Below are 12,614 nucleotides of genomic sequence, written 5' to 3'. Positions count from 1 at the left end.
GTCTTCATAAAATCTCGCCATTGAATCACTGTTACAAATAGTATGCCCTCCCCCTCAGCAATGCAATTCAACCACAGTTTCTTCTTTTTTTCAGATCAACCTGTGAAAAACTGCTTCGTAAGTTCGTGACCGGGGTGCAGTTTGATTCATCAAGCTTTGAACGGTTATACCAACGCTATTTTTTCCGTTCGAACATGAGAATGCTTCGGGTTTTACTATGGCTTCTCTTAGCACTTTGCGTACTACTTTTTTGTAAGTATTCATGGTTTTGTTTTGTTTGTTGAGAAACTGTTGATACATAAATAACTATATAATATGTAACTGCAGTGCATGCTGCATGGTGATATACAGATAATGAGATAACTATTGATACATTGTACGTACATTTGTGCAGCATGGTCGACCCCAGTAAATTTGAATGACGGTTTTGTTGCTGGCACCAAAAGCCTTTAGAAAAGACGCATTTAACACACTTGTAACTGGTTGAGTTAATGTATTTTTTAAGATTGTTTTAATGTCTTTTTTCTTGCTTCACTAAATGTAAGCCATAAATGTAGCGTAGCCATAAAAGCAGTGAACGCCGAGCTTCAGTCACTAAACTAACTTGCCAAAGAAATGTTTTGACTGTTTTTTTTTATAAAATGATGTGTTTTTTAACTAAAGGTGACTCGTCTTACCTCTAGTCTAGTTTCAATAAGTTTTAATTTTGCTAACGGCACACTTGCTCGAAGAAAGGGATTGCCTGACTTCGACTTTGAACCCATCCAAGTTTTTAAAAAAATGAAATCAATCTTTGGCGAATAATTTTTGTGGGTTATGTTGTGCACAGATCACGCTGTATTGGTACTTGATTAACCAAGTCATTTGTTGTGTTGTGTGATCTGAAAAAAAAACAGGTTGATTAAATCGTTGTTCAAACACATGTGACAGATTGCCTGCATTATTGTTGACGTAAGTAATTTTGTTGGTTTGCGTCGTACGTCATCACTTCAATTTCACGTACAACTACGTAGGATCCAGCAATTATTATCGATTAACTTTCAAACTTATATTTCTCTGTGAAATCATTAAACGAAAAGTAGCAGCACTGTCATCTCAAATTCATACGTTAATTGGTGTCAACCATACTTCAGAGGCTGCTAGCTTAATCAAAATACGAAGTGTATCTATTTCAATTTTTATCACCATGCCTCTCGACAAGGCTGTCGTGGAAAGGTTGCCAGGCCCTTTTGCTTGCTGTTGACTTCGATTGCAGGTTAAATGAACAAAATCTATATTTATTTGGCACACGCAGCCTATTGCTTGCTGTTTTGCAACGCCAGTTTCGAGCCAGAAAAATCCCTTTCGGCACGGCAACGCACACATGTGGTTGTCAGAATTATCTTATACAGATCACCAGTCGTGATAATCATTACGTGATATAATTTCAACGAATTTTGATGAAAACCTTCGGCGAATAACACGTTTATTTGCTGTTTTTTTTTCTATTCTTTGACAGGCTTTCAATACGCGGTTAGATCTGAACAGCCCCAAGTTCCATTTGGAATCGTATTGGGCATTTTATGCTTGTGTTGCATTGGTCTACAGGTGAGACACTACGATGGATGTGAATAACCAGCTTGAAATAGTTAGCTATTTCAGTGAAAAATACCGTTTCGTTTTGATCCTTTTGTGCACGGAATATGGTGTTTTCAGCACTGTAATGTAGAAAGCCTGCATCTTTGTTATACTCTCACTTACCTACTTTCGTTTATGCCTTATGATGTCAATGTGTGCTTCGACATTTTTTTTGAAAAGCTGTTGTGTTGCATGGTAACTAATAAATCAACCTTTTACTAAAATGCTAAATTTGCTTTATAAAAAATATATTTTGGCGACAAACAGCAGACAACTAACAGCCTTTGAAATTCTTTATTGCAGATAACTTTTTTATTGAATGTTCTGTCTCAACATACTTTAATGCTTCTGTCATACACGATACTTGTCATTGTGGCCACTATGGATATATACACTGTCGTGCTGGTCGAAGCATACAGGTAGGTTCATATCTGCTTCGCCTTAATGTTGACATCTTTTTGTTTTAACGTAAAACTACGTTTGAAATAACACGATTATGCGTCAAATTTCAAATCTTTTTAAAGATCAACATCGGTTTGCATGACTTTAGCGTACACTGTAGGCTACAATGCAAAGTGAATGCGATACAGGACTACCTTACTTTTTGCGTGCTTGGCAATTCAATCATTGCCAACTACATTACCGCTGTTTATAATAAATCAAATCGAACGGTGTCACCAAATTAGCGTAAACGCAAACCAGGTTATTGTCTTTTTTATTGAGTTTTGTGAGCCCGGCGCTGTACAAAACTCCAGGTTAGCGTCGTGGGCATTTGTATATAAAAAGATGCGCATACCAGACGTTTTAATAAGAAATAGTCATGTGTAAAGATTTTCAAGAATGCGTTTTTATAGATTATATTTAGGATGACTTCTCACTCAAACGTGTTAAAACATGGCCGATTGCAACTTTCTGTCATTCTTAGTTGTTTTTTGTTTAGTTTGTGATTGATTTTTAATGTATTTGTTTCACATTCCCACGAATGAATTTGAAATTCCCTGCATTTGCTGGTGTTTTGGCGAGTATTGCTTTACAAACATGTCACGATGCCCTACGTGCAGCATTTTGAAAAACATGGAAATTTTCAATGAAGACAAATTCTAATCATAATAAAGTAAACTACTGTACTACCAAGAATGATCAGCTTCAAAATTCCATTTTACCACACCTTGAACTTATTTCAACGTTAAATCATGTCAGATTAATGAAAATCTAATCAAAATTAATGACTAAGATCAATGTTTTGCTAACAACCGGGCATAATAACACTCTTGTCTCAATTTCTGGCTAACTGCACCCAATGAGTATATGGCGTGATGCTTTGTGGAGGCGCTTTTATCTAATTTGTGATCTAAATTAGTCACAAATTTGTCCAGAACGGTTTTCTGTGACTTTGAGTTGAGTAGCAGACTAGTATTGTTTTTAAACATTGTTATAACGTATCACATTCAACACGTACAGGTTTTACCATGCATTTTACCGACTTAGGTTTGTTTGTAGTTGCTTTATTCCAGGTTGTAATATTGTCTCTAACCTGGCTAAACGTTTCCTTCTATGTTCAAAGATGTGTACGTTCTTAAATACTCAAATTATCTGACCGGTTTCAAGTCTGATCGCAAAACAAGGAAACACAAGTGCACTTCGCATTACTTGACGCTCAAGCCCTTTTGAAGCGGTTTACTCTTCAAAGTTCTTAACTGTATTTAGCGTGTGTCGTTAAATTTATCTTTAATTGTGCTGATTGACACCATCTATAGTAATGCTAAAATGTAGAACTCACCTAATTAGGAACTGCCACGTTTTGCTGAGCCACTCTGCGCTTTTTTAAGTTGAGCGAAAGAAAGATCAGCTTCCTCGGTTTTAACAGCAAAACTATTTACTTCACGCACGCAAACTTGCTTTTTTCCATCAAGTGCAATTATAGCCTACGGTTGTTCACCACCAGACGAAGAAACTTGCTCGAAATTTAGACACAGAGCTTGGCGTAGAAACGGAATAAGACGTTTTGAAATGTTTTCTGCTACACACTCCCAATAATTTGCAATCGTTGGTGTGCGTTTTGCTTCGAGTTCATCATGAAACGAAATTGCCTTTTTTCGAAACGATGTAAAAGGGAGTTTGCGTCGAAACGAAATATTTTACTGCTTATTTTGCACAGATCTAATAAACCGAAAAGCAGGAATATGTTAGGCTTTCGTCAGCCTCCACCCCAGCCTGCAGTTTGCTATTATGTAGCACCGGAATGGCCCGTTTCGGTGAGTCCGATTCGGTGAGTCCGATTCGGTGAGTCCGATTTGGTGAGTCCGATCCCTATTCAGTGATTTTTTTAATTTTTTTTTTTTAATTATTGGGTACCGTAGCCTAATTATCATTGCCGTTTTAGGGTTAGGGGTTAGAGGTTAAGGTTAGGGTTAGATGTTAGAAACTCACCGAATCGGACTCACCGAATAGTAGCAGACCCATGTGCAAGTTTTTTAAGGTCTTCGCGCTATGCTTGCTGATAGTAAGTGGTGCATTGCTTTGTATGCTAATTTTAAATATTTTTTTTTATTTTCAGCTCTAGTTACGTGATATGGCTGACGTTGTTTTTCGTTTATGTGATGTATACTATGATGCCCCTGCCGGTGATTGTAGTCGCCATCTCCTGCTTCATTCTATCACTCATTCATCTTTTAATCTCCTACTTGGCCAATCAGAAACGGCCATTTTATGCCAACGAGGTGAGTTTTGGCCAATACACCCAGTTTGTCATGGCCCAGCAGCAGGCCCAACTGGTATTTTTGTGGTGTGATTTGGTTGATTTGTCAAGTTTGGAATGTTGTTTTTCACTGATGCAGTTGCTTTTCATTCATTTTTTGAAACGCACGAAATGCAATAGAGCAAAAATTTGACTTGATTTGATAAAATTTTGTCAAATTTAAAGACTGATTGAAAGCGAAACGCTGGTGTCAATGATATCAGACCAGCCAAAAATTGTACTATTTTTGTAAAAACCCAGCAAAAAATGGACTTATTGCACCGTTTACAACATTCTCAGACGTTGAAACAATGCAAAAAATGACAGCTCTTGTGAGCTGAAAAAGTGAATCTTCTTAAAATAACGCAACTGCTGTATTTACATGGAGACGTGCATATTATGAACACAGTCTAAAGGAATTGCTTTTTTTTAAAAAGAGTGAACTGGATCAATGAGCTGTTAGCGTCATTTGCGTATTCGATCTATACAAATACGTGGACAGACTGACGTACAAAGCAATCCCATCTACGCACTTTGAAAGAATTTCTCCAAAATGTGCTGATGTCATTTTATGCTTTTGCGTAACCGCCTCGCTTCTACAGGCTCCATCAAATAGAGCCTTACTAAAGAATTACTTCGAAATTTGAAGGCGGCTCAAAACTTTCACCCAGCTAACAAAAATAGTTCTTTTCACGTTGATTAAACGTCTGCAAACGTTGAATTAATGTTAAAAACTGAGTTTCTCCCGTGGGCAATTGTGTGTGGACAAGCTATGTTTTTATATCAGTACCGCAGTACCACGTTTTTTACAATATTGTTTGCAACTGAGTCGTTTAGGTTTGAATTATGTTTATGCAACTTATGATTGTTTACAACTTTAAACATCGTTTTTTAATCCTTGGGTTTTAGTTCGATTCCAGGTCCGGTATTTTACAGCAGTTCATCAATTTTTGAAACTTGAGCTAAATTGTATTTTTTCTCGCGTGGTGTCGTGCCGGTAGCATTGTAGTTCCTATGGATAGCATGAAACGAAGATTTCATAACGTGCAGTCGTTGGCAAAATCTCAACTGTTCCAAAACGGCAAAAAATAAAAGCGTACCATAATTATCATTTATCACAAAATCAATCGATATCTTGTCTGACACCGAAGTGAAGAGAATGCTGCTCAACCCGTTCACAAGCAACGTTCATTACAATGTCGCGTATCCATAAATGGCCCAAAAGCTTTTTGTAGTTGCTATTAGCTTTTAATGCGAACGTCAGGGTTAATTAGGTACATTTCCGGTTGACGTGTAGCGATTTGTCTTTTCAAAATAACTTTGACAATAGATTGGATCACGTCTGAAGTAATGTACCTCGTGACAAACGAGAATAAATTTGGTTCGCTTTTGCCTGCTTATGAAGAACATTTTGCCAGTGGTACATCCCAGGCAGCAATCAGTCGTTTTTACATTGCTTCAACGTCTACAGACGTTAAATCAATGTAAAAAATGACTCAAGTGCTGACTGGGATTTTGTCCGAGTGCAGTTATTTTCTCGGAAGTTTGGGCGAGAACTTGCTATGTAGCAAAACGTTTTGCTTTCTGCAATGAATTTTGAATACAAAGTGTGCACCAACCTTCTTTTGACAGCTGATTTGACAGTCAAAACAGTTCTTCAAACCCTTTGAAACTGATATTGTGTTTGCTAAGGGATGACTTGAAGTATTTCAGTTTAAAAGTATTTGAATTGGCTAAAGCCTTCGGTCACCTTTTGTTTATTCTTTAAGAACAAAGCAATTGTTATCTGGTTAACTTTCGTACAAGTTACATTCCGAAGTGTGATATGGCCATATAAGGGATTTTCTGCATAAAACTCCCTGTCTGGTGTGCTGAAAAAATTCCCACATGCATTACCGAGCTGAAGGCTTTTCTGAACGTTGACCTTATTGATGTAAAATTGATAGCACAGTATAATGTTACATGGCCAATCATTTCATACTTTTATCAAGTTGTTTGACAAAAATCTGCATTTTATTCATCACTGATTGTTCCATCACGATGCTTTTTAATGGCGAAGTTGTCATAATCGCAATCAGTTTACTGTTGGCTGAATTTATTTTGTTTTTAAGTAACCATCACAGCGTCTATGATTATGTTTAGTCTATGGCTGCAATATGAAAGCTTTCTTTCGGTCGCTACTTGTATTTAAATCCGAGTGTTGCTCCGCTTGACAAATTTGCAGACTTGATAATTGTTTTTGGAAATGATTAGGCCTTAGTCATTAAAATTTTCTTTCTTTTCTTGTGGCTTTGTTTTTGAAGTGCATTTAGCTAACAAAACATTTTTGTCTCCATTTGTTACTGTTTGTGCTTACCGCAGAAACTTAATTGAAAAAAAAAGTAAATTTTTGCCGTTTCTGCACATCAGCAGTTCTGTAGGCTGATGACAACTGTAATTATTTATTTCACCAGACTTAAATTTAGACTTCCTTAGTTTATAGGGCAATTGTTTTACGTTACTTTTGCAGCAAAAACGGCTCGAATGGTGCAATAACAGAGTTTGGTTTTTCAAAAATTTCCAACAATTTTGAAATGTTGAGAAATCTCTCCACGCGTCACTTCAACAAAGCAGCTGTTATTCTTTCGCTGCTGTGTTCAGCAGTTTCCAAAATCCGGTTTTCGAAGTCATTTGTTGATCTTCAAACTGGAAAGCACAACTATAAACTTTTATTGGTAGCCGCACTTTCTGTAACCTTTAAAAGAAGCCGTTGTTAAATTGCTCTGAATTGGTTGGACCATGGTTGGACATGATGTTGATAAAAATGTTTTCTAATAGCAAATAAAAATGCGGTACCATAGTCTTGCAGAATGAACACGTTTATGATGGCATTCACTCGTTGTGGATTTTGATGCTGCTTTCCAGCTAACATTAGTTGTTATTTTTTCGTTGTGTCAACGTCTGGCGACGTTGAAATCATTAGTCACTTTTCGCAATGAATGAAGACGTTAAATCAACGTAAAAGGCGAGTGACTTAGAGGTTTGGTTTAACCAAGCGACATCTTTCAACAGTGATTGCTTCCCAGTGGCTCAACAGAATATCTTGCAACAAAAAATCACAAAATTGATCATTTTCCACATTTATCGATCCCGCACGCGCAGACACATTCCTTGTTGCTAAGTAGCGATATTTATTCCCTGGCTAGATGAGAAATTCCACCGGGTATAACGGTCCAACCTTTTGAAAGGTTGTTTTAACGGTTGATGAAAATTTTACTGGTGATTTATTATCAGAATTTTTTATCAGGTAACGACGTTGTGCCATGTTATATTGCTTTTGCGTCATGTTACGCTGTTTGTAGATTGCCGCCGATTTTCTCTTGTTTTTCTGTACCAATGTGGTCGGACTGTGCATCAGGATCTCATCCGAGATGGCTCAAAGGAAAGCTTTCACAGAGACCAGGGAATGCATAGAAGCAAGACTCAGTCTCCAGAAACAAAACCAACAGCAGGTACACAATATACTTTAAACAACACTATCTCTATATCCTTTATAACAACTCTATTTCACTTTTTTACCAAGGTCTAGTATTTGGTATTGTACTTTAATTTTTTGTGAATGCAACCTCCGCTTGTGCACTAGTTCATGAATAGAAGCAAAGTTTAGATGGTTTATGTTTGCTTTGGTATTTCTACTATGATGTCACAGCGTCGTTTCATTGCAGGAGCGGCTGCTGTTGTCTGTGCTTCCTCGTCATGTTGCTGTGGAGATGAAAGATGACATCGATCAAGCCAAAAAGGAAAATCAGCAATTTCATAAAATTTATATCCAAAAGCACAATAACGTCAGGTGAGATAGCGGGCTTCTCTGCACTGCGTACAATTTATCGCATTCCAACAGTAATCTGAGGTAGAAAATAGTCTGTAATAGCCTCAACTCCATCAACTGAATCCAACTGTTCCTGGCATTGAAAGAAACTCTTGAGTACGTACCAGGCAGCAAATATATCGTTTTTTACTTTGATTCTACGTCTGCAGACGTTGAAACGTTTGACTGTCTCTGTCTAGCTTTGCTGTCGAAGACTTTAGATCAAAGTAAAAAAGGATTGATTTGCTAGCTGGGTAAGTGGTGATAAAATCCGCCCGACGTTTAAAGGGTTATTGGTTTGATACCCGCTGGAAGCACACAGCCGTGTCAAGACAATGGATAGACGCTTGAAGGTTTTCACGAAGAATAACTTCCTTACTTTTCCGTCCACAACCCAAAGTCTCCGACCACTTGACCACGACAAAAAATACGAAAAACAATGACATCAAGCCTTGTTTTGAGCCCCAGACAGCAAATCAATGTAAAAAAGCGGTTGATTTGCTGCCTGGTTCTAGGCGTAGTTTGCTTTGTGTGGTGATCGTGGCAGTTAGTTTGGCGTAGGAAAGCCGGCCTACGTTTGCGCCACTACCTCGCATATTTCAGTGACTTGAAAGTGCAAAAACGCATTGCATCATGCAATGCAATGCAATGACACGTTTGCTAAAAATAAACTCACGAGATCTTTTCAGTGTACCGGAAATCTTCTTTTTCAAATACAGTAGGCTTTATGAATTTCACTGAATTTTTCTGACCTTTTAACCTCTTGTGTTTTTCAAATGATTCACTTTTTTACAGCATTCTCTTCGCTGATATCGAAGGCTTCACAAAGTTGGCGTCCCAGTGCAAAGCTCAGTTTCTTGTTCGAACTCTTCATCAACTGTTCGCCCGATTTGATAAACTGGCCCGTGTAAGTTTTTAGAGTATAAGTATAACTTCAAAGTAATCATCTGATTTTTGTCTTCTTACTTTCTAAAAACACGTTTTGCAATCAAGTTTTGAAAAAATATGCATTGTAAATGTCTACTTTCCCATAAATTATGTCGTTTTTTTTTCGATGTCTGCCGAATATACTGCACGATGTACCATATAGCTATAGGCTATACGTTTTTTTCAGTACGGGTTAGCTCTTGTTTTTTCAAAGTTGTAATTGCAGTTGTGCTTTGTTTCAACATTTCGTGGCTTCACTTTTCAGGACAATCATTGCTTGAGGATAAAGATATTGGGAGACTGCTATTATTGCGTATCAGGCCTTCCAGAGCCTAGGTCCGACCATGCCCATGCTTGTGTACAGATGGGTCTGGACATGATAGACACCATTTCGTGAGTTGCTGCTGTTTGTTTGTTTGTTGAAAAATTTGGGTTCCTTCCCAGGACTAACGTTGAAAGCTTGAATTGCAATCAACTGTCGGTTTGTTTTATGAAAGAATCCTCCTTGTTATTCGAACGCAGACTTTCGTTCAGCCCGTAGGGTAGCGGGTGTATCCCCCGAGACCGAGAGTACAGTACTCAGCGGTAGCGAACAACGTCGGAGAAGTTCTAAACCCACTCCTCTGCTGAACGCCAAGCAGGCTGTTGCTGTTTGTGCAATTAGATTTGATTGCATTGTCATTGGCTTTATAGACGAAATACGACACCGCTTAAGCTGTTTTGCTAAAAACCAATTGAAGAGTTCGTTAATATCTGATTCAAAGAAACAGTCATTGACTTCGCCAGCGTTAAAGTCAAACGTCTAATTGGTAAAACGTCTAATTGCCCAGATTGCAGTGCTATTAAGTGTAAAAATCGAAATCAATAACCTGTCTAATGGTCACATGGTTTGCGACAACGGCTGAAATTACAGTTATCAATAATTCTGCGAACTCGTAAAATAACTTCAAGTAAAGCTTGTAAAACGCATGCTAAGCTCCTTCTGTAATCGTTTCGGTTATTCTCATTTCATTTCTCTAAAAATTTTGTTTTTCCTGTTTCCTCTATGCACTGGATGTTCTCAATACTGAACGACCGTAAAAATTTACTGCATTTTATGTGAAAGTCGAAGTAACTCTTACAATAAAGTTGTTTTTTTGCATCATAAATTTACTGTCTCTTTCTAGGTTGGTAAGGGAAGTGACTGGGATTCCAGAATTGAACATGCGGGTGGGAATCCACACTGGAAGGGTCCACTGCGGGGTGCTGGGGCTCAAAAAATGGCAATTTGACGTTTGGAGTAATGACGTGACTCTTGCCAATCATATGGAAGCGGGTGGAAAGGCGGGGTAAGAGCTTCAGTTGACTGCATATCTAGCTAACAGCTTTTTTATTCAAGATTGCGCACCTTAAAGGAAAGACAATGTCTGGTGGAAATCAACGCTCAAGGTTCGGCGACCTTTGTAGGCAAGAGAGTCATGAAAGCTGCATTTTTGGAAATGTATTTCCGTAAGAGCCATATAAATGTTTCAACACTTAATACAACTAACATGTAGTGGCAGCTGGTGAGTTGTGAAAACGGGACCGCGTCTTTGCTGAAGACGAGAAAAACAGCGGGAGGTCAGGGTCTTCTCCCACAATAGAAAAAAAATTGAAAAATGACATTTAATTTGGTGTGTTCTGAGCATATTTTCAGCTCTAAATTATAATGAAAGGTTAAGATTAAACTTTCGCTTTTTGAACTTTGGAAGATTAGATTTACCTGCGAGCCAGATAACGTCACCAAAAGAGCCATATATGGCTTGCGAGCCAGATACCGTCACCAAAAGAGCCATATATGGCTCGCGAGCCATGGGTTCCCGGCATCTACGCTAACGTTTCATACATTGTTTTTGATATACATCTTCAAATCGAATGTTGGTAGTTTATTCGTAACTAGATAGGACTGCTACTATATAGACTTATTACGTTTTTGTACCACTTAACGGATAAATTTATTAAAGCAAAGATTACGCCTTTCAAAGTACTGACATTATCTCAACAGATACAAACCAAGGTTTCTGTTCTTCCTTGCTTCACATGTTTTATGTTGAGATTTTCGTTATCTTGCAGCCGCATCCACATCACCGCCGCCACTTTGAAATATCTCCACGATGACTACGAGGTGGAACCAGGTTTGGGCCATGAGAGGAACAATTATTTAAAAGAGAAAGATATTGAAACTTTTCTCATTGTCAAGCAGAAACCCAAGCCTAAGGTGAGACTGGCCTAACGGTTGTGCTAAGTACTAACATTACAATATGTTGAAATAATGTCTAAAAATTTGTACTTTTTGTGTTGAGATATCATTGAATCAACGTTCAGGAAAAGTTGTTTGTTTTGGTTTTCTTTAATGACTTCATCGTGACGGATAAAAACGTCATTTTTTTTCAGGTTCCTCCTCCGCAGCCCGTGCCGTCAGAGCACCTTCCTGGGCAAGCTGTTGCTGCCGCATCCGGGATACAAAACAACAGGAGGAATAACAGAAAGAACAAGACCACGAAGGAGATGAAGATCATGGGATTTACGGAAAGCTCAAAGTTAGTCAGATTGTAATAACGTTTTTTCAACGTTTGTTAAAGTTATTTCGAGGCCACGGTGGCTACAACGCTGTCTGGCTCATCGAATTCTTCAGTCTTTCAAATCTTTTTTTTGATGAAATCAATACTAGCGTTATGCAATCAAACGTTCATGTCTACGTTAGAACAACACAAAAAACAGATTTGCCTACCACTTATCTTTTCAATATTTGATCGCTTTCAGCCAGTGTTTCCATTAATTTTCGTCGCTTTACCATTCCCACCAGATGTGAAAGCGCATTCCGTGCTGCAAAACTTCACTTTTGTCATAACTCGCACCGCAGATTCGTTGCAGTTTTTCTTAATAGTCTGAAGTTGTACATCAGTGTCTCATTTTGTCATTAATAATGTAAACATTCCTGCATAGATGTCTGAATAATGAGGTTGAAAATCGTAATGTTTTTCTAAAGGTTATTGTCAGGGCAGTGTGACAGAGAATTCCCAGACAGCAACTTAACCCTTTTTTACATTGATTCAACGTCTGCAGACGTTGAATCAATGTAAAAAAGAGTTAAGTTGCTGTCTGATTTCTGCTTTGACATTCCAAAGGTCATTGTTAGATATTTCAATAATTTTTTCATCTTTCAATGTTGTTCCAAATGCATGGCATTTTTTAAATTCTTCTCTCAAACTTGTTTTTGAACGCCAACGTGATTGCAAAATAGTGACGTAAAGTGAACAGAATTTTTGTGATGGTTTTTGTGTGTGTGAGAGTCTTTTTTGTAGAAGCTGTAAGTTATAGGTCACCCAATATTTGTTTATCTTCAATCAATTCAAAACACAAAATAAATCCTCTTGCATTAAACTGTGCTTGCAGACCAACTAGCTGGCAAGCTCAGATTATTTTGAACTGATTTAACTAATTTTTTATAGGTATTCTGTTATTTAC

General features: G+C 37.8%; 1 protein-coding gene across 2 annotated transcripts in view; it reads left to right on the top strand.

Annotated features, from left to right (window-relative positions):
- LOC145779208 (adenylate cyclase type 6-like) overlaps positions 1-12,614 on the top strand; it is a 40,212-nt gene that overhangs the window by 17,156 nt on the left and 10,442 nt on the right. For both annotated transcript variants that reach the window (XM_082590742.1, XM_082590743.1), the window contains exons 5-15: positions 95-252; positions 1,499-1,587; positions 1,921-2,036; positions 4,175-4,337; positions 7,696-7,845; positions 8,059-8,183; positions 8,997-9,108; positions 9,394-9,521; positions 10,295-10,456; positions 11,220-11,364; positions 11,541-11,686. In XM_082590742.1, the coding sequence (XP_082446868.1) occupies positions 95-252; positions 1,499-1,587; positions 1,921-2,036; positions 4,175-4,337; positions 7,696-7,845; positions 8,059-8,183; positions 8,997-9,108; positions 9,394-9,521; positions 10,295-10,456; positions 11,220-11,364; positions 11,541-11,686 (1,494 nt within the window). The remainder of the gene's footprint in view (positions 1-94; positions 253-1,498; positions 1,588-1,920; positions 2,037-4,174; positions 4,338-7,695; positions 7,846-8,058; positions 8,184-8,996; positions 9,109-9,393; positions 9,522-10,294; positions 10,457-11,219; positions 11,365-11,540; positions 11,687-12,614) is intronic.

This window comes from Aplidium turbinatum, chromosome 11, assembly GCF_918807975.1.
Source record: "Aplidium turbinatum chromosome 11, kaAplTurb1.1, whole genome shotgun sequence".
NCBI classification, from domain to species: domain Eukaryota; kingdom Metazoa; phylum Chordata; class Ascidiacea; order Aplousobranchia; family Polyclinidae; genus Aplidium; species Aplidium turbinatum.
The sequence above is the reverse complement of the archived record's forward strand: the minus strand, read 5'-3'. Positions and strand labels throughout refer to the sequence as shown.